Source organism: Haliotis rubra, unplaced genomic scaffold (genome assembly GCF_003918875.1).
Source record: "Haliotis rubra isolate DU_JTF1 unplaced genomic scaffold, ASM391887v1 Scf113, whole genome shotgun sequence".
In the NCBI taxonomy this organism is placed as follows: domain Eukaryota; kingdom Metazoa; phylum Mollusca; class Gastropoda; order Lepetellida; family Haliotidae; genus Haliotis; species Haliotis rubra.
Genome location: NW_025765037.1, coordinates 960,622 through 983,747, shown reverse-complemented (window position 1 = coordinate 983,747; position 23,126 = coordinate 960,622). Strand labels below are relative to the sequence as shown.

Genomic DNA, 23,126 nt, shown 5'->3' with positions numbered 1-23,126 from the left:
TCCTCGTGATGAGAGAATGCTTTAACCACCAAAGTACCCATCAGGCGCAGGTACTTAGTTTTGTTAATGTGATATGAGCCAACAACTACTTTGTTTCTGTTTTGTCATGAAGAAAAATCACCGATGATCACCAGTTGGTGTGAATTGTACGCAGGGGCATACTCTAGTACCTACCTGTGCATGCATCACCGGCTCTGATATATCCTAGTTCGCACGTACAGGCGTAGGATCCGTTCCGCTCGTTGCACACGCCGTTGGTGCCGCAGATGCTGGGGGTGTCCGTACATTCTGGTTTGTCCTCCGTGCACGTTGCTCCCTTCCACCCACTCCTACATGTACAGCTGCCGTCGGTTGAGTTGCAGTTGATGGTGTTGGCGGCGTCACAGCTGCAGTTTTGAGCACAGTTGGCGCCAAACGTTCCTTCTGAGCATACTGGAAGGGATGGAAAGTAATACTGCATGCCGAATTTGAAATCAGTTAATTCATATTCATGATTGGGTCATATATAATTGATGAACATTGCCCGGTGTGCACACTGTAGTCTTCCATTGACCACAAGTACATCTTACATCGCCATTTGTATTTGCTGAGCTTAAGTCATATTAACCCAATTCTCACAAGCCAAAAGATAAAAATATTGGATGTCTCTCATGTACCTTCAAACGTTTTCCTGTCAAGAGCATACTGAGAGCTATGAGAGCAGGAACATGTAAATGTATCTTACATACCTTCACAAGATGTCCTGTCAAGAGCATACTGGAAGCTATGAGAGCAGGAACATACCAATGTCTCTTACATACCAACACAAGATGTCTTGTCAGAAGCAAACCGAGTGCAGGAACATACCAATGTCTCTTACATACCAACACAAGATGTCTTGTCAGAAGCAAACCGAGTGCAGGAACATACCAATGTCTCTTACATACCAACACAAGATGTCTTGTCAGAAGCAAACCGAGTGCAGGAACATACCAATGTCTCTTACATACCAACACAAGATGTCTTGTCAGAAGCAAACCGAGTGCAGGAACAAAACCGAGTGCAGGAGGACATACCAATGTCTCTTACATACCAACACAAGATGTCTTGTCAGAAGCAAACCGAGTGCAGGAACATACCAATGTCTCTTACATACCAACACAAGATGTCTTGTCAGAAGCAAACCGAGTGCAGGAACATACCAATGTATCTTACATACCTTCACAAGATGTCTTGTCAGAAGCAAACCGAGTGCAGGAACATACCAATGTCTCTTACATACCAACACAAGATGTCTTGTCAGAAGCAAACCGAGTGCAGGAACATACCAATGTCTCTTACATACCAACACAAGATGTCTTGTCAGAAGCAAACCGAGTGCAGGAACATACCAATGTCTCTTTGTCACATACCAACACAAGATGTCTTGTCAGAAGCAAACCGAGTGCAGGAACATACCAATGTATCTTACATACCACACAACTTGTCAGAAAGATGTCTTGTCAGAAGTCAAACCGAGTGCAGGAACATACCAATGTCTCTTACATACCAACACAAGATGTCTTGTCAGAAGCAAACCGAGTGCAGGAACATACCAATGTCTCTTACATACCAACACAAGATGTCTTGTCAGAAGCAAACCGAGTGCAGGAACATACCAATGTCTCTTACATACCAACACAAGATGTCTTGTCAGAAGCAAACCGAGTGCAGGAACATACCAATGTCTCTTACATACCAACACAAGATGTCTTGTCAGAAGCAAAACCGAGTGCAGGAACATACCAATGTCTCTTACATACCAACACAAGATGTCTTGTCAGAAGCAAACCGAGTGCAGGAACATACCAATGTCTCTTACATACCAACACAAGATGTCTTGTCAGAAGCAAACCGAGTGCAGGAACATACCAATGTCTCTTACATACCAACACAAGATGTCTTGTCAGAAGCAAACCGAGTGCAGGAACATACCAATGTCTCTTACATACCTTCACAAGATGTCTTGTCAGAAGCAAACCGAGAGCAGGAACATACCAATGTATCTTACATACCTTCACAAGATGTCTTGTCAGAAGCAAACCGAGTGCAGGAACATACCTATGTCTCTTACATACCAACACAAGATGTCTTGTCAGAAGCAAACCGAGAGCAGGAACATACCAATGTCTCTTACATACCTTCACAAGATGTCTTGTCAGAAGCAAACCGAGTGCAGGAACATACCAATGTCTCTTACATACCAACACAGGTTGTCCTGTCAACAGCCTACTGGCAACCATCAGACCAAGAACATGCATATATCCTTACATACCTTCACAAGTTCTCCTGTCAGAAGCCAACTGGAAGCCGTCAGAGCAGGAACAGGTGTAAGTCCCAGCAGGTGTGTTTGTACAGTTCTGCGAACAAGTTGTATTCACTGCACACTCGTCAATGTCTGTTAATAAAAAGAAGAATCAGAACAAAAATAATTTAAAATTAAAATCAAATATGCAAATCGCAAATGAGCTTATCAAAACCTCATCATTATCGCCTCTGAGCTAATCAAGATCAATTTACTGTTATGACGCCAATTTACATATCTAAATTACACAGATAACAAATCTGTTATGTCATAAAACATAAAAGATTGACTCTCAATTTGATTACAGCAAATTATCATTACTGATCGGTGAATAGTCTTTCAGTGAATTCATACATCGTAGTTTTCTCTATAGCACTTTTAGAATTATTCTTCGAAAATTTGGATCCAAAATTATTAAGTGCCTTTAGAAATTTAGCAGGATAGCAAAGGAAGTTTATTAATCTTCATCTGCATGTTAAACATTGTAAGCATACCATCACAGGTTTTGTTGTCGGCGTTCAGTTGGTACCCGGTGTTGCAGAAACATATATCGACTCCTCCTTGTACACGACAACCACCATCGGCCGAGCAGTCCGTTCTGTTGCAGGTTGGAGCACCGGGTGTCTCTGTGGGGAAATGACATAAACTATGTTCAAAATCTTCATTTTGCATACATTGCCAATGGAATATTCTCGTGTAATTAGTATTCAAAAGTTTCTATAGTTTATTAGTAGTTAATTTTAACCTTCAGTACTATCTCACACAGTGAGAGTATGTAGTTTTGATTCCAAATTAACGGTAATTCTGTAATTTTATAAAAATACTTACGGGTGCAGTTTAACCTGTCTGCGGTAAGCTCATACCCTTCGTAGCATTCACATGCAAATCCACCAAGAGTGTTTCTACACTTCTGAGGGCACCCACTGGTTCCGGTGGTACATTCGTCTACATCTGTTAAATCATATACGAAGAGTTAAATGGTGGTTCACAAAGCCTTGTCAATTTAAAGAGTACATGATGCAATCACACTCATTTGCGTGTATTGACTGAGTAATTGTTCCTGATAACTAATATAAATTCAACATTTACAAACTGAAACAGACTGATAGATAGATAGAAAGATAGATAGAGAGACAGACTGATACACAGATAGATAAATAGATAGATACACAGAGAGACAGACAGACAGATAGATAGATAGATAGATAGATACAGAGATAAATAGATATATACACAGATAAAGATAGACAGATAGATAGACAGATAGACAGACAGAGGGATGACAGATGAGATAGATAGATAGATAGATAGATAGATAGATAGATAGATAGATAGATAGATAGATAGATAGACAGATATGATAGATAGATAGATAGATAGATAGATAAGACAGAGATAGATAGATAGACAGATAGATAGATAGATAGATAGAGATAGATAGATACACAGATAAATAGATAGATAGATACACAGACAGACAGATAGACAGATAGATAGACAGATAGATAGATAGATAGATAGATATAGATAGATACACAGATAAATAGATAGATAGATACACAGACAGACAGACAGATAGATAGATAGATAGATAGATATAGATAGATACACAGACAGACAGATAGACAGATAGATAGACAGATAGATAGATAGATATAGATAGATACACAGATAAATAGATAGATAGATACACACACAGACAGACAGATAGACAGATAGATAGACAGATAGATAGATAGATAGATATAGATAGATACACAGATAAATGGATAGATAGATACACAGACAGACAGACAGATAGACAGATAGATAGACAGATAGATAGATAGATAGATAGATTGATAGATTGATAGATAGATAGATATGGCTATAATCTGGAGACACACCGTCACAGGTTCCCTTCCCCTGAGGACAAAGCCTGATCTGCATGAACACGTATAGCTGCCCACAGTGTTGACGCAGTTTTGGTCACACTCGTTATCTGCGCTGTTCAAACACTCGTTGACCTCTGCAATGACCAACAATAGTTCAAACAAATGCGAAACCAGTGAGTGAGTATGGTTTTACGCCGCAATATTCCGGCAATATTGTAACGAACCCGGGTCTTCAGCGTAACGGGCGGACGCTGTAACAATTAGGCTACCCCACCGCCCCAAATGCGACACCAGTTAACGTAAGACAGCGTCTAATGATGATTTTTTCCCTTCATCTTTACAGCAGGCAATAATGCATGACGTTTCACATCATTGGGCAAACAGAACAGTGAGTGAGTGAGTATGGTTTTACGCCGCTTTTAGTAATGTTCCATCATGTTCCACGGCGGGAGACACCAGAAATGGACTTGACACATTGTACCCATGTGGTGAATCGAACCCGGACCTGACGAGCGAACGTTTTAACCACTAGTCTACCCCACCGCCCCTAAACTGAACAGTAGGTTCATAATATGGTATTGCTTAACAGCTGCTGGAAAGCCTTGTCCAACTTGGCGTTTAAATCAGTGATAATTTCTCCAATACCAGCGGTATGATCTGCCAAGAATAATGCATGTAAACAGCTCAGACCCCATCTTCCCAGTTTATTACATCATTTCAACATTCACATTGAAATCAGTGATTTACTTAAGTTTTTTACTTAAGTTTGTTAATATTAATGCAAGTATGTCCTTTGACTCGTGTCAAACATTCTCATTAAGTAGTCAGAGTACCTCCTGAATAAAACCCAATGATTTAATGTAATTGATTAATTAGAATAAGACGAAAACTCTAGATATAAAGTTGAAATCAAGGTAAAATAGACTTGGCAATGCAATAGCCTATCAGTAGCACACATTAGAAGTGAGAGAAGGTTAAGGTCAAACACAAGGATTCCAGAATTTCAACACATGACATAAATTACGTTTCAGTTGAAACTAATGCGTGAGTTTTGTTTTACGCCACGTTTGCCAATATTCCAGCAATAATACGGCGGGGGACACCAGAAATGGGCTTCACACATCATACCAATGTGGGCAATCGAACCTGGGTCTTCAGCGTGACGAGCGGGCGCTTTAACCATTAGGCTACCCCACCGCCCCTCAGTTGAAACTAAATTGGCATGCAAAAAGGCAATTCTATGGAAGAATGACATGACTATTGATACCGAAATCTGTCCTTACCGTCACAGACGTTTCCATTTGCTTTATAGCCTGTACGGCAGTTGCAGCGATACGACCCAGGCGTGTTTTGACAGTCCGAGTTGGGCTGGCATGTTATCTTGGGGCATTCATTGATGTCGCTCTGACATGTGTCCCCCGTCCAGCCGTTCTTGCAGCTGCAGCCCGTGGTCTTGTTACACACCTCAGTACCTATCGGTGCACATCCGCACTCATTTGTACAATTAAGCCCCCAGTGGTTGTCATCGCAGGCTGAAGAGAAAGCATCAATATATGTTACATTCGTGGACATCATTAGTTTGTTTGTTTGGCACTCAGCAATATTCCAGCTATATGGCACCGCTCTGTAAATAATCGAGCCCGGACCAGACAATCCAGTGATCAACCGCATGACCAGCGATCTACTCAACTTGGATGCGATGACATGTGTCAAACAAGTCAGGGGCGGTGGGGTAGTCTAGTGGTTAAAGCGTTGGCTCGTCACGCCGAAGACCAGGGTTCGAATCCCCACATGGGTACAATGAGTGAAGCCCATTTCTGGTGTCCCTCGCCGTGATATTGCTCGAATATTGCTAAAGCGGCGTAAAACCAAACTCAGTCAGTCAGTCAGTCAAACAAGTCAGCGAGCCTGACCCGATCCCGTTAGTTGCCTTTTACGACAAGCATGGGTGATTGAAGACCAATTCTTATCCGGATCTTCACGAGTTCCTGGTCATTTCTTAAGTTAGAGTGAATGAGTGAGTGAGTGAGTATGGTTTAACGCCGCTTTTAGCAATATTCCAGCAATATCACGGCGGGGAACACCAGAAATGGGCTTCACATCTAGTTCGGTCATAAAATATTTAAATATGTCCCCTTGTCGTAACAGGTGGTTAAATGGATAGGGTGTACAAAGCTCGTTGACTTTTCCTATCATAATTCATTCATCATACCCCGACTGACTGAGGTGTGTTCATAGTATCAATCTCGGGACTCGATAACTTGTAAAGCTGAATTATCAATCAAAGAACGCAGCAATCTGTGGGTAACTTCACTGGCAATATTCGAGTTCGACCCAAAAAAACCTACGAATGCATGTCCTCTCATCGTTGCCCAACTGTGTTCCAGATCCACAGGTACATTGGTACGAACTGTCTGTGTTGGTGCAGGTGCTCGGGTCTGTGCACTGGTTCAATGTCGCATTCTCGCATTCGTTATAGTCTGTAAATACAACAGTAGACGTCAAACATGTATATGGATGAAAACATAAATGAATCCTGCTGGAGTATATAATGATAATAATAATAATAAAAATAATAATATAGATCATTTGTAATGCGCTTGACTCCACAACACTTGGCCATGCTCTAAGCGCAAACACAAGACAGTCAGTAGCGAAGAAAAAGAAATGTCTTTAGATGAGACTTAAAACTTGAGAGAGTTGAAGCAGATTTAATGTCTGTAGGGAGAGAGTTCCACAGGAAAGCAGCTGAATGTTTGAAGGATCTATGTCCGAAAGTTTTGAGTTTATATGGAGGCACAACATAGAGTGATTGATCGGCAGATCTGAGATTCCTCGGTGGGACGTGGGGTGAGAGAAGGGCTTGGAGATCGAGTGGAGCAGTTCCATTTAGTGCTTGGATAAAACTTCTTGGAAAAACTTCATTCAAAACATTTCTACGCCTAGATTGCTCGTTTCTTGCCAAATCAAGCAAGCATTGAAACGACATTAACACTAAATGTGGACTCTAACTGATACAATTATATTTTTGTTAATCATTCTTATAAAAACTTCTTTGTAGCATTTTCGAACTTATTCTTCTTTACATCGCGCACACAAAATAAAAGAAGTTGTTATCCATAAATGCTGCTATCCATGTCATTATCAATCTTTATAATATGTCATTGAAAAGCTGTTTTTTAGGATTGAGAATTATATAAAATGCTATACATAGTCAAGAAAACACAAGAGAGGGTGTATGTCAACTAGTCCCTTACCAATACACGTCATTTGGTCTGTTCCCAGGGTAAAGCCGCGGTTACATTTACACATAGCGGTGCCATTGACCGCCTCACAGTAGTGGCTGCAGTTCAGGCTGGTCAGTCCCGCGCAAGGGTCAGCCTGCTCTGGGTCTGAAATGTTCATGAAGACTGGTCAGTATAATGAATAGCTAATGTTCATGAAGACGCGTCTATAAAAAAAAGTACACAATGTTCATGAAGACTCGTCTATTTCATGGGTACCCAATGTTCATGAAGACTATTCTATATCATAAGTACCCAATGTTCATGAAGACTCGTCTATTTCATGGGTACCCAATGTGCATGAAGACTCGTCTATATCATAAGTACCAAATGTTCATGAAAACTCGTCTAAACCATAAGTACCCAATGTTCATGAAGGCTCGTCTATACCATAAGTACCCAATGTTCATGAAGACTCGTCTACGATGATAAGTACTCCAATGAAGACTTGTATACGATGATAAGTACTCAATGTTTATATCATAAGTACTCATGACTCGTCTACATCGTAAGTACCCAATCTCCATGACTTTTCTATATCTTGTCTATATCATAAGTACCAGATATTCATAAGTCGGCTAATAATAAGTACCCAATCCTCACAACTTGTCTATATCATAGGTACCCATCTTCATACCTCGTCTATATCATAAGTACTAAATAATGATAAGTTGTCTATATCATAAGTACCCAATGTTCACAAAGATCGTCTATATCGTAAGTATACATGATAAATGAACAGTGCTGACGAGTCGTATTTTGTACGATGAGTACGCAAAGTTCAGGATATGCATGCAGTATGCAGTCGCACTAGATACATAATTTCATTGCAGATCGACTTACATTCAATTTTTTATTGCAGATCGACCTAGATTCAAAATTTCATTGCAGATCCACCTAGTTGCAAAATGTCATTGCAGATTGACTTAGATTCAAAATGTCATTACAGATCGACCCAGATGCATAATTTCATAGCAAGATCTACCTAGATCCAAAATTTCATAGAAGATCGACCTAGATACAAAAGTTCATTCCAGATCGACTTCGATTACATAATTTCATTCGAGATCGACCTAGATACAAAATTGCATTGCAGATCGACCAATTTTTTTATGACATAACAAAACATTCTGCTATAATGTGACTGAAAAGATTATGAATTCCTTCCTATAACATCAGTAAAATATTGAAAGCATGTTGCAAATATTGTTCGGTGCTCAGGAAAATGCCCCTTAGACGCTTGCTCCTTAGACTACTCGAATATTTCAACTGTATGTTCTTTCGCAGAAATAATAGACATATTGATGTGCCCAAACTTCTTTACCCCTAGTACACGTCCTTCTGTCGTCGTTGAGGATGTAACCGGCTTTGCAAAAGCAGTTGTAGCTGCCCTCGACGTTCAAACAGGATTGCTCACATATGGCCTGTGAGCCACTACACTCGTTGATGTCTGGTAACAAGAAACAGAAGCACATATAAATAAGATTTTTTTGTTTATGTTGAAGTAAGATGCATTTTCAAAAATAATTATTAAACATTTATTAAAACCCTTGTCTGCCCAGGGCAGTGATGCAAGACCTCTATTGTCTCTCGACATAAGAATATTGGCTTAATGTTTAGTTTTGTTTGTTTATTAATGCCTCTCTCAGCAATATTCCATCGTCGGATTGTAAATAATCAAGTCTGTACCAGACAATCAAGTGATCAACATCATGAGCATCTACGCCATAGGGATACGATGACATGTGTCAACCAAGTCAGCGAGCCTGATCACCCAATTAGTTGCCTCTTACGACAAGCTTGTAATCTTCACAGGTAGCTTAATTTTGTGACATACAAATGAAAAGTGTCATAGCTGTGTCAGACGCTTGTTCAATATATTCTTGTAGTCTAAATTATCTCACCCGTGCAATTACTGCCGACCTTCTGGTAGCCAGGTTTACAGTTACACGCGAAAGAACCAGCGGCATTGACACACAGGGAATTGGCAGGGCAAGGATTGGCGTTGGTGGAAGACAGGCACTCGTTTATGTCTGAAACAAAAGAGAAGTTGTGGTCAGGGTGTGGTGTTGTAATACTACCACCGATTCTGCATGCTGGTTATATTTCTTGGATTGCCAATCCCATTGGATTGGATTTAACAAAAGGGGCAAAACGTAAAGACCACGATCACTTCAGGATTTCATTCCACATGAAGCAGACATACATATCTATAGTGCTGTTCAAGAGGATTAACACACAAAAGGTCAAATGACATGTACAGATGAAGATAGGATTAACATATATTTCTAACCCTGAACGCTCACCTATGCAGCTGGTTCCATTCTTGGTGAAGCCTGAACTACAGACGCATACATAAGATCCGTTAGTGTTGGTGCACGTCTGAGAGTTGCCACAGATGGTGGGGTTTTCTTGGCATTCGTTGACGTCTATTCCACATGTTGGTCCTCTCCATCCTGATTGACACAAACAGCCCCTGGCTGGATCGCAGGCCGTAGCCCGACCTTGACATTCGCACGTTGACTGACATTCTACACCATACTTCGGAAAACCACATTCTGAAAGAAATGTCAGGTAAATCAGATATTTTCTACACCACGACCAACACTTCAAAACACGTAGCCAATAGTGGATTTCGCGAGCACCTGGTGTCATCCCTATTTGATTGTGATTCCTCAACACATGCTCATGGTATATTCGGAATTGTACATTCGAATCAGATGAGACTTCTTATGGATGGAAATGAAACTTAGTCGCATTTACAAATGTGAACTTTACAAAAATCTATATAAAATATACCACTTGGATTTACAAGACTGATAAAATGCAAATGATGAAGCCAAGGAAGAAACAGATGATGAAGAGAAATTAAGGGAAAATGTGACAATTTATTCCATTCTTTTAGAAATGTTTCACCTGTATGGAAATATATTACTTTTTCTCTTATGCATTGCCATTGGCTAGTGGTATGCTCGCAAAATGGAATATCCCCTACTCTTTTATGAATGGTATATATGTAGCATGTTACTCACTCAGGCAGGACTGCTTGTCTGTTGACAGTTTGAAGCCGGAATTACATGAGCAAACATAGCTGCCATCGGTGTTGTTACAGTTTTGGGAGCACAGATTGTTGTTGCACTCATTGATATCTGGAGAAAAAACATATTTCAACGTGCATTGGACACTGTGCATCTACTTTTGCTGTGGAAGGTAGACATTCGGTTGAAGAAATTTCTTTCGTCAGAGCTTCAAAATGAAAAAAATGGGCACTCGTCACATTTTTTCAGTGTAAGATTTTTAACGGTTTGTTGTTGATTTTAATAAAAAATCGAATGAAATAAGTTTGGAAGTGGTCTTAAAGGCTGAAGACATAATTAATGTTTTGAACACTTTCGGGAACAGAAATTTTTTAAACATTTTTAGTTCTTACCTATGCAGGATGTTCCATTTGAGTGCAAGGAGTAGCCTGCTCTACACTTACAGGTGCCGTTATCACAGAAATGTTCACACCCAAGGGACGCACATGCAAGTGGCGCTGAAAGAGCATATTGTTATAAGCATGTAAACATGCACTAAATATCTGACACAGAGGCGAACGTAAGTGGGTGGAATAATGTCATATTATTTTCATATACAGTCCATATTAATTTACTGTTGTAGGGGTAGATGCAGGTTTAAATATCAGCTTGGTCATCATACACATGACTTAAAGAGTGTTACAACGGGTACAAATACCAGGTAGGCTATCTTACACATGACGATACAATGATACAAGTGCTACAAGTAACAGGTAGACCATCCTACACATGACGATACAATGATACAAGTGCTACAAGTAACAGGTAGACCATCCTACACATGACGATACAATGATACAAGTGCTACAAGTAACAGGTAGACCACCCTACACATGACGATACAATGATACAAGTGCCACAAGTAACAGGTAGACCACCCTACACATGACGATACAATGATACAAGTGCTGCAAGTAACAGGTAGACCACCCTACACATGACGATACAATGATACAAGTGCTACAAGTAACAGGTAGACCATCCTACACATGACGATACAATGATACAAGTGCTACAAGTAACAGGTAGACCACCCTACACATGACGATACAATGATACAACTGCCACACGTAACAGGTAGACCATCCTACACATGACGATACAATAATACAAGTGCTACAAATACCAGGTAGACCATCCTACACATGACGATACAATGATACAAGTTCTACAAATACCAGGTAGACCATCCTACACATGACGATACAATAATACAAGTGCTACAAATACCAGGTAGACCATCCTACACATGACGATACAATAATACAAGTGCTACAAATACCAGGTAGACCATCCTACACATGGCGATACAATAATACAAGTTCTACAAATACCAGGTTGACCATCCTACTCATGACGATACAATGATACAAGTTCTACAAATACCAGGTAGACCATCCTACACATGACGATACAATAATACAAGTGCTACAAATACCAGGTAGACCATCCTACACATGACGATACAATAATACAAGTGCTACAAATACCAGGTAGACCATCCTACACATGACGATACAATGATACAAGTTCTACAAGTAACAGGAAGACCATCCTACACATGACGATACAATAATACAAGTGCTACAAATACCAGGTAGACCATCCTACACATGACGATACAATGATACAAGTGCTACAAATACCAGGTAGACCATCCTACACATGACGATACAATGATACAACTGCCACAAGTAACAGGTAGACCATCTTACACATGACGATACAATGATACAAGTGCTACAAGTAACAGGTAGACCATCCTACACATGACGATACAATGATACAAGTGCTACAAATAACAGGTGGACCATCCTACACATGACGATACAATAATACAAGTTCTACAAATACCAGGTAGACCATCCTACACATGACGATACAATGATACAACTGCCACAAGTAACAGGAAGACCATCCTACACATGACGATACAATGATACAAGTGCTACAAATACCAGGTAGACCATCCTACACATGACGATACAATGATACAACTGCCACAAGTAACAGGAAGACCATCCTACACATGACGATACAATGATACAAGTGCCACAAGTAACAGGAAGACCATCCTACACATGACGATACAATGATACAAGTGCTACAAATACCAGGTAGACCATCCTACACATGACGATACAATGATACAACTGCCACATGTCATGTAGACCATTGTACGCATGAACAGACAGCAATACAAGTGGCACCGATATCTTGCTGACAACTGGCACATATATGTCTTCCACAAGCTCCTACTACAGTGTTTCCAACCCGTGAAGATCCGGGTTAGAATTGGTCTTCACCAACCCATGTTTGTCTTAAGAAGCAACTGGGATCGGGTGGTAAGACGCTCTGACATGTCATTGTACCCCAATTTCCTTAGATCGATGCTCATGTTGTCGATCATTGGACTGGCTGGTCCATACTCGGTTATTGACAGACCGCCGTCATATAGCTGGAATATTGCTGAGTGCGGCGTAAAACAACAAAGAAACAAAACAAATACAGTGTATCGAAAGTAAGACAATACTTTCAACTCTACCAGTTCGCTAATTATATCATACTCTTTATGTCCACACTTACATCCACCACACGTTTTATTATCAGCATTGAGGGTGTAGCCGGTGTAACAGCCGCAGGTCCAGCCGCCAGCGGTGTTGTTGCAGGTTTGTTGACAGTCGTGACTGCTTTCGTCACACTCATCAATATCTGCAAGAAAATATTGATTAGACGAAAAAGTGATCGTGAGTGAGTGAGTTTAGTTTTGCGCCACACTCAGCAATATTACAGCTATATGACGGCGCTTTGTAAATAATTGAGTCTGGATCAGACAATCCAGTGATCAACAGCATGAGCATCGATCTAGGCAATTGGGAACCGATGACATGTGTCAACCAAGTCAGCGAGCCTGACCACCCGATCCCGTTAGTCGCCTCTTACGACAAACATGAGTTACTGAAGATCAATTCTAACCCGGATCTTTACGGGTTGACACTTAGTGAAGGACTGCATCTTTACAAGCATCTTTATGAGGGGAGAATATAATCATAACAATACCCACACGAATGGACAATAAGAACATTTACTCCCCATTAAAAAGAACTGACTGTGCTATAATATAAATATTAGTTTTGGTGCAGCTTCTTTGCATTTTCTTGTCTGTGTTATATCTATGGAATATGAATCTTGTCACAACGTGCACGGTATAAATCTTCACTCACCGATACACAGACTGTTGCTGTCTTTTCTGAAGCCCTTTTCACACATGCACGTAAAAGAACCAATGGAATCGACGCATTTGGAGTTAGCTGTGCAGTTTCCGTTGTTAGTCTGGCATTCGTTGATATCTGTAAGCATACGACATGTTGAAATTAAAATCATAACATGTCATACAGTTTGGCCTCATATATGTTCATTCTTGAAAAGGCTTGTGAAAATAATAATTGATATTACGCCAACAACAATCACATTTCACATATTTGGATTAAGTATGAAGTTCATGCTTCAATATTTAAGCCATTCTTGAGAGTGCTGATATGGTAAAGTATCATGCTCTTAAGAATTTTCTGAAGATGAGGGTGTTACATGTTTTATGTTCTCAAAAGAGTCATTGACCACAATATTAAAGTTTAACGTGTCTTCATAATTTTCAACTAGATCATCTGGCATGTTCAACCATTCAAATTTGAAGTCATATTTGTTAAACGCTAATATAAACGGCAAAATGTTCAAATACCTAAAATCTAATTTATAGCATTTTGCTGCAGAGAGGATGCTTACTTTTACATTCTACAATGAACCACGACAAGCAGAGGATGCTTACTTTTACATTCTACAATGAACCACGACAAGCAGAGGATGCTTACTGTTACATTCTACAATGAACCACGACAAGCAGAGGATGCTTACTTTTACATTCTACAATGAACCAAGACAAGCAGAGGATGCTTACTTTTACATTCTACAATGAACCACGTCAAGCAGAGAATGCTTACTTTTACACTCTACAATGAACCACGACAAGCAGAGGATGCTTACTTTTACACTCTACAATGAACTACGACAAGCAGAGGATGCTTACTTTTACACTCTACAATGAACCACGACAAGCAGAGGATGCTTACTTTTACACTCTACAATGAACCACGACAAGCAGAGGATGCTTACTTTTACACTCTACAATGAACCACGACAAGCAGAGGATGCTTACTTTTACATTCTACAATGAACCACGACAAGTAGAGGATGCTTACTTTTACATTCTACAATGAACCACGACAAGCAGAGGATGCTTACTTTCACACTCTACAATGAACCACGACAAGCAGAGGATCCTTACTTTCACACTCTACAATGAACCACGACAAGCAGAGGATGCTTACTTTTACACTCTACAATGAATCACGACAAGCAGAGGATGCTTACTTTCACACTCTACAATGAACCACGACAAGCAGAGGATGCTTACTTTCACACTCTACAATGAACCACGACAAGCAGAGGATGCTTACTTTTACACTCTACAATGAACCACGACAAGCAGAGGATGCTTACTTTTACATTCTACAATGAACCACGACAAGCAGAGGATGCTTACTTTCACACTCTACAATGAACCACGACAAGCAGAGGATGCTTACTTTCACACTCTACAATGAACCACGACAAGCAGAGGATGCTTACTTTTACACTCTACAATGAACCACGACAAGCAGAGGATGCTTACATTTACAATGAACCACGACAAGCAGAGGATTTACTTTCACACTCTACAATGAACCACGACAAGCAGAGGATGCTTACTTTCACACTCTACAATGAACCACGACAAGCAGAGGATGCTTACTTTTACACTCTACAATGAACCACGACAAGCAGAGGATGCTTACTTTTACATTCTACAATGAACCACGACAAGCAGAGGATGCTTACTTTCACACTCTACAATGAACCACGACAAGCAGAGGATGCTTACTTTCCACTCTACAATGAACCACGACACACTCTACAATGAACCACGACAAGCAGAGGATGCTTACTTTTACACTCTACAATGAACCACGACAAGCAGAGGATGCTTACTTTCACACTCTACAATGAACCACGACAAGCAGAGGATGCTTACTTTCACACTCTACAATGAACCACGACAAGCAGAGAATGCTTACTTTTACATTCTACAATGAACCACGACAAGCAGAGGATGCTTACTTTTACACTCTACAATGAACCACGACAAGCAGAGGATGCTTACTTTTACACTCTACAATGAACCGACAAGCAGAGAATGCTTACTTTTACATTCTACAATGAACACGACAAGCAGAGATGCTTAGTTTTACATTCTACAATGAACCACGACAAGCAGAGGATGCTTACTTTTACACTCTACAATGAACCACGACAAGCAGAGGATGCTTACTTTTACATTCTACAATGAACCACGACAAGCAGAGGATGCTTACTTTTACACTCTACAATGAACCACGACAAGCAGAGGATGCTTACTTTTACATTCTACAATGAACCACGACAAGCAGAGGATGTTTAGTTTTACACTCTACAATGAACCACGACAAGCAGAGGATGCTTACTTTTACATTCTGCATTCTGGGAAGGGTCCTGTGCGCTGTATCCTTTTGGACACTCAGAGCATATGAAAGCTTGACCAGTTCTCACTTCTTCTGTGGCGTTGACATCAGTGCATGTGCGTAACAGGCCACATGGGTTAGGGGTAATGCAACCGTTCTTGTCATCACTGCAGTTAGCACCTGAAAACAACGGTAATCATCCATATCTCAGTTCCAAGGTGGTTCATCTTTAATCGATACCAATGATCATCTTTTGCAGTTCATTTACTCGCAATAATTATTTATCATGAAAGTTTCGTAGTTCATTCACAATGATGACTATTTTGAAAGAACTGACATAAAACAACATGAGCAGAACGTTCATGGCTTGGCCTTCATGTAATTGGACAAGTCTGATGTCGTGTTTCTATATATTATACCTGATACAAGTTTCATTGATGTTTCTGTCATAATGGCATTATAGCATATCGTACTGGGGCGGTGTTATATACTGGGGTTGGTGCTTCACCTACCAGGGGGCGGTGTTATATACTGAGGTTGGTGCTTCACCTACCAGGGGCGGTGTTATATACTGGGGTTGGTGCTTCACCTACCAGGGGGCGGTGTTATATACTGGGGTTGGTGCTTCACCTACCAGGGAGGCGGTGTTATATACTGGGGTTGGTGCTTCACCTACCAGGGGGCGGTGTTATATACTGGGGTTGGTGCTTCACCTACCAGGGGGTGGTGTTATATACTGGGGTTGGTGCTTCACCTACCAGGGGGCGGTGTTATATACTGGGGTTGGTGCTTCACCTACTAGGGGGCGGTGTTATATACTGGGGTTGGTGCTTCACCTACCAGGGGCGGTGTTATATACTGGGGTTGGTGTTTCACCTACCAGGGGCGGTGTTATATACTGGGGTTGGTGCTTCACCTACTAGGGGGCGGTGTTATATACTGGGGTTGGTGTTTCACCTACCAGGGGGCGGTGTTATATACTGGGGTTGGTGTTTCACCTACCAGGGGGCGGTGTTATATACTGGGGTTGGTGCTTCACCTACCAGGGGGCGGTGTTATATACTGGGGTTGGTGTTTCACCTACCAGGGGCGGTGTTATATACTGGGGTTGGTGTTTCACCTACCAGGGGGCGGTGTTATATACTGGGGTTGGTGTTTCACCTACTAGGGGGCGGTGTTATATACTGGGGTTGGTGCTTCACCTACCAGGGGGCGGTGTTATATACTGGGGTTGGTGCTTCACCTACCAGGGGGCGGTGTTATATAATGGGGTTGGTGCTTCACCTATCAGGTTGTGATTGTGAGTGAGTTTAGTTTAACGCCTCACTCAGCAATATTCCAGCTATATGGTGGCAGTCTGTAAATAATCGAGTCAGACAATCCAGTGATTAACAGCATGAGCATCGATCTACGCAATTGGGATACGATGACATGTGTCAACCAAGTCAGCGAGTCTGACCACCTGATCCCATTAGTCGCCTCTTACTACAAGCAAAGGTTACTGAAGATCAATTCTAACCCGGATCTTCACGGGTAGTTGTGATTGTAGTCATAATGTGTGATATATAGCGCGTCAACACATACGCATAAGCAGTTAAGTTTCCACAAACTGTTCAATACAAGCTGGTGATATATTTGTTATGAATGAAATCCAATATATTTTAGTATACGACTATTAAGCATTGAGCAAACAAAATGTCCTAAGCATACTGGTTCATGACCTCTGACGGACCAATCAGTATATGGAAAACTCAAAGTGTATGCATGTCAGAAATGTTATCTAATGACCTTCAGCAAGCCATACTGATCATAGTTCGGTTTGAAATGTCATGCTCGCTTACGTTCTTGATGACACATGGCATATGTGCGGTAGTATACCCATGACGTTTTTCACTGGGTTGTTTTAATTATTTACCACTTTCATACAGCTACTATATTGGGGCGTCAAACATCAACACATGGTAATATCAAAGGTGTCTTACCAGAATAACCGGTGTTGCATTTACACGATGCCACTTGGAAAAGGGTAGCGTTCTGAGATGTTGGACGTGTTTCAGGGGTTGCGTAGTCGCACTGGCCATTAGCACCGCAGCCTTTACACAAGCGCACCTGAACATCAATTGCAGGAGATTGGGCGCTCTTCGTGTCCTGGGCAGCAACGCTGAAAAATTAGAAACAGTTCAAGTGGCATTTATCATGTGGTGGTGTGTGGTCCTGTGCATAGAGCGCCCAGGTTACAAATCAGTTGAAATTAAGCAACGTTGGTCGGGGACAGTCCTTGGATGGGTGACCGTGTTTGGCAGCTTGACTCCTGAGAGTTTCTGGGACCTCAATCCTGCCCAACAACGATGAACATTGCGAGTCTATTCATAAATTGCCTCTGTTCACCTAGCAGTGAATGGGTACCCGTTGGGATAAGTTATATGACTGTTAACCTGCTTGAACCTCATAGGCAGCTTGGGTTATCCGGGGTTATACTGCATTAGCGCCTTGGGCATGCACAAGTGCGTGGTAACAGACGCTTTATGAATTATGTTTTACAGAATGAAAATAGTATGCAGCAGAGAGGGTTCGAGTGATCCTGGTACAGTCAGGCTGGTAAGGCTCATCATCAGCTCAGGCCCCGTGCCCCCTCTACACGCAGCCCAGACAACGAATGGGACTTCTCCCAGGAAGCGCTGCCTGGTCGAACCCACCAAGAACTTTCCGGAGAATATGAAGGCTCCCCAACACTGCAGCCTTCTGCATTACCCAGGTAGTCAGAAGGGCTGTCCTCCACGTGGAGAACCCGGGCACGATCATGATTATTATTAGCATCATATTATGTGCTGGGGCTACTAAAGCTTTCTCTTTACAGTGTTTGATCGTCACTGTTGATTACTGACTTATCTACTGAGCTCGCATTATAGTCATAATTGATTACATTACACAACTAATCTGGCACCAGATAGATTTGCTAACGATTCGAATTCGTATTGGGGTGTCCTTTACAAAAATAACTTTATGTTAGTATATTTTTTGTATAGATCAGATGGAAATAATGAAGAGAAAAACTTCTTTTATCGAAAAAGCAGAAAGTGCCAATGCCACTCTTTGGAGGCGTTTTTATAAAGTCTTTCCAAAAAGTTTGAAAAACCGGAAAGCCAGCTGCGTACTAAAGTGTAAGAATAAGTAATATGTTTAGAAGTGTTTTACAAACTGGGTAACAAAATCGTTAATTACAATAATAGCTTGTAATGTTTGACATTTTCAAAGAAATATACTTGATACATATTGTGACACATGGTCCACGATTCGAACAATCCAATAGAAAACTGTTACCTGATAGAAACTGGGTCACTTCCAGTCGGGGTAAACGTGGCATTACCGGTGTCTACGTTCAACTTGAAACCAGTCGCTTCGTTGACGGAAATGTAGGTAATAGCGTCACTATCCTCGTCGGAGGCGTTGAATTTTAAATTTACGCTTTTGCCAAGTTCAACATCGACCTGAGTTGTTCCAGAAATTGTAGGATTTCGGTTTGCTGTAAGTAAACATTAAAGATGTAGAGAAAATTAGACAATATATAAAAATAGATATTTTACTTGGTCACAACAAACCTGATGTAATAAAATCTTGGTTCTGACAAGGCTTATATAGCAGAATATTGGCTATAACGAAATTAACCTAAATCTGTCAAGCTAAAGGTGTTCCTTGCATTACCTAGATTTTCAGTAGCACTCCTAGCCTCTTCAAGTTGAGCTGTTGCAGCATTTGCGAGAGCTTCGTTCTTGGTGACTGCGTAGTCAAAAATACACTGTTTTTTGTCGTCGCCTCCACATTTAGCGCTCCCAGCTTCTCGATCAGCATTCGTTATGTTCTTGTCAAACAATGGAGTATATGTGCTATCTGTAAAGGTATCTATTGTCTGTCCTGGCTTGTAAAAAAGAACAGATTCGTCCAGAGTAGTTATGGCCCCTGAAATACAAAAAATGGACAAAGTGCTAAATGAAGTCCCGTTAAGATACAAGTCAGAAGTGGATCAACTGGTTTTCGGAAGCCGGAAAAAAATATGGGTAAAACATTAGGTATGTTCTTCAAACCATTTCTGGCTCACTAGAATACCAAAGGGGCCGACTTGTGAATCCTGTGTTAAAGCAATGGGTACTTACATGACTGGCCGAATGGGTAGAGTTCATCATCTGTTGACGTAGCTGAATACATTGTTCCATCAGGGGACTTAAAGTCATCCGTATCATTACCATTGTAATTGCCAAGGAGACCCTTGGGTATGCCTCTGTACCTTTCCTGCAGAACTGTCGCCTGTGACAGCGTCCCTGATATGATAGTGATGGTCACGACGATCTCTAAAAAGAACGCCAGGTCGTCATTCAAGTGGGTCACGTTCCATAACTTCATCATCCTTGACGTAACTTCAGGAACAGTTACGTCAACATAACCTCACCATCATTTGAATAACTTCATCAACAATTGTTCACCAGGAAGTATCAGAGCATACAATTTTGAGATTTTGAGATTTTGCTTTTGACCATCATGAACTTTCCAATGATTACCTACCCCTGGTATATTGTACATATTCATTAAGCGACTTTCATGATTATCAGCTTCACATATGTATAAAGGTTTTGTGACTGGGTCATGCAAAATACTCACGAAAACAAAACCAGATAAAAATGTACCCATGGCTAAATACATGTCTGCCATCATGGTTGTCTAGTCGTGACATACTTTGCAATGAACAATGTGCTCAGTTGGGACAACAAAATGTCATTGGGCCGTAGACAGAAAACATCTACCCTTACCTATGTTAGGGAACGAAAATTCAGCCTTGGTGTCGTTTAATTTTGAAGCGATAAGGTGTGGTGATGATCTCTTGAAGTTGGCCTCTTCGTAGTACTGTCTGCTCACATCTATTCCATCGATATAGATCTCCATTTCTGAAACATGATCATTTTGATCATTATGATCGTATTGTCAAGGGGAATGCTATTCCATTAGGAAGCTGCTGTATTTCTGAAACATGATCATTTTGATCATTATGATCGTATTGTCAAGGGGAATGCTATTCCATTAGGAAGCTGCTGTATTTCTGCAACATGATCATTTTGATCATTATGATCGTATTGTCAAAGGGAATGCTAATGCTATTTCATTATCATTATGAAGCTGCTGTATTTCTGAAACATGATCCTTTTGATCATTATGATCGTATTGTCAAGGGGAATGCTATTTCATTAGGAAGCTGCTGTATTTCTAAAACATGATCATTTTGATCATGATGATCGTATTGTCAAGGGGAATGCTATTTCATTATGAAGCTGCTGTATTTCTGAAACATGATCATTTTGATCATTATGATCGTATTGTCAATGGGAATGCTATTTCATTATGAAGCTGCTGTATTTCTGAAACATGATCATTTTGAACATTATCGTATTGTCAAGGGGAATGCTATTTCATGAGGAAGCTGCTGTATAAGAATATCCTTCAGATATCGTTGCTCTGAACATACATTATCTGAGAAGACATGGATTGGGACTGCCTTTAATCAGTTCCTGGAAACACTGAAGATTTATGCTTTTGCAACAATAACTAACGTCTATGAAGCAAACCCCATTGAGACAGATCAAAGACCTACTTGTCTTGTCTTTGTTGAGGCCAACGTGAATCTTCCCTGTTCCTAAAGTGTCACTTTTCTGCTCCGCGGCGAAGGCAACGAACAAACTGGCCCCGACCTTCTGTCCTGTGCTTGAAACAGCCTGTGCAGTTCTGCACTGTAGTTTGAAAGTGAAGCTTTTATCTGCTGGTTCAATTTCAACTAGCTTGTACTCTCCTAGTCCGTTGTAGGTAAACACCTTGCCGTCCAGTGTCATAAAGTGGGGATCCCCGAAAATAAAACCTGGATAAACAAGAAAATATTAATATGAACCGATTAAGTCTCATTCAACATTTCCAGTTAATCCCGTGGCGAGGCATCTCTGTACAAAAGGGACATCTTGTTTTATATTTGACAGTTCATGATGTGAAGTGCATTTGTAACTATTAGCGTAAGGTTAAATTAGATATAGTATAATCAGTTACAACATGTATGAAAACTCGACAGTGGACACATAGTTATCAGTAACAATCGACAGTAAATCCCTTCTGCGTGTATTCAAACAACCACGAGACACACTATGCAATGACGTCATCATTAATACGGGTGACGTCATATGAATTCATGACAACTGACGCTCCTAGACAGTAGGCTGGAGCAAATGCTAAGTTGTTTACTTTATATGGAAATAACATATGATGGATAAAATAAAATAAATCCATGTCCATGCAACATTCAATTTCAAGTTTAGGTTGAGAAAAAAACATGTATATCAATATATTTTCGGTGTTGTGCATCCATTTAACCATACATCACGTTCAGCACGGAAGCAAGGCTTGTATTGATTAGCAGTGTATGGGCATCAAATGTGTAACATATGTAAACATTGTCAAAGTTACAAGAGAAAGTGTATAATTGTTGTTTCAGGTTGAAGAAATATCTACAGACACCTTTCATTACTCGGATGTAACTCTATATGTTCTTACGGAGGATAGCTCGCCAAACGTTGAAGTAACACCTCGACTTTGGTCGGACACGTTCATACAGATAACACAGATTTGACTGTCTACAGCACCAGTCCTTGGGGTTCGCATCTTCGGCCTGATGCAGGAATGGGGCAAGGCTCTTGCTGAAGCGGTTGTAGGTTCCTGCATCAGGGAGGTTGTTGATGAAATTTCCTCTTCTGTTGTAGCAACATTCCTAATGGATACGGAAGAAAATAGAGTTTATAGTCTTTGAACACGTTAAAACATATTCATAGCATTTTCTTCTATGAAAGCTGAATTCATACATTAACCAGTTCCGTTTTAGGTTTTCAGGTACTGTTAAGGTCAAAATACGAAACACGCATATCATTTTCTAATTCGAAGGTAAGAAG

General features: G+C 40.7%; 1 protein-coding gene across 1 annotated transcript in view; it reads right to left on the bottom strand.

Moving 5' to 3' along the window:
• Positions 1-23,126, bottom strand: part of LOC124291626 — a 57,582-nt gene that overhangs the window by 18,637 nt on the left and 15,819 nt on the right. Inside the window, exons 15-37 of the mRNA XM_046728682.1 lie at positions 22,735-22,948; positions 21,791-22,051; positions 20,955-21,089; positions 20,304-20,498; positions 19,855-20,109; positions 19,474-19,675; positions 18,135-18,313; positions 16,156-16,332; positions 13,783-13,908; positions 13,145-13,270; positions 10,912-11,016; positions 10,514-10,630; positions 9,788-10,039; positions 9,386-9,514; positions 8,806-8,931; positions 7,455-7,589; positions 6,546-6,677; positions 5,481-5,729; positions 4,206-4,331; positions 3,152-3,274; positions 2,818-2,949; positions 2,294-2,416; positions 175-432 (exon numbers count right to left, since the gene is read on the bottom strand). Of these exons, the coding sequence (XP_046584638.1) occupies positions 175-432; positions 2,294-2,416; positions 2,818-2,949; positions 3,152-3,274; positions 4,206-4,331; positions 5,481-5,729; positions 6,546-6,677; positions 7,455-7,589; positions 8,806-8,931; positions 9,386-9,514; positions 9,788-10,039; positions 10,514-10,630; positions 10,912-11,016; positions 13,145-13,270; positions 13,783-13,908; positions 16,156-16,332; positions 18,135-18,313; positions 19,474-19,675; positions 19,855-20,109; positions 20,304-20,498; positions 20,955-21,089; positions 21,791-22,051; positions 22,735-22,948 (3,877 nt within the window). The remainder of the gene's footprint in view (positions 1-174; positions 433-2,293; positions 2,417-2,817; positions 2,950-3,151; positions 3,275-4,205; positions 4,332-5,480; positions 5,730-6,545; positions 6,678-7,454; positions 7,590-8,805; positions 8,932-9,385; positions 9,515-9,787; positions 10,040-10,513; positions 10,631-10,911; positions 11,017-13,144; positions 13,271-13,782; positions 13,909-16,155; positions 16,333-18,134; positions 18,314-19,473; positions 19,676-19,854; positions 20,110-20,303; positions 20,499-20,954; positions 21,090-21,790; positions 22,052-22,734; positions 22,949-23,126) is intronic.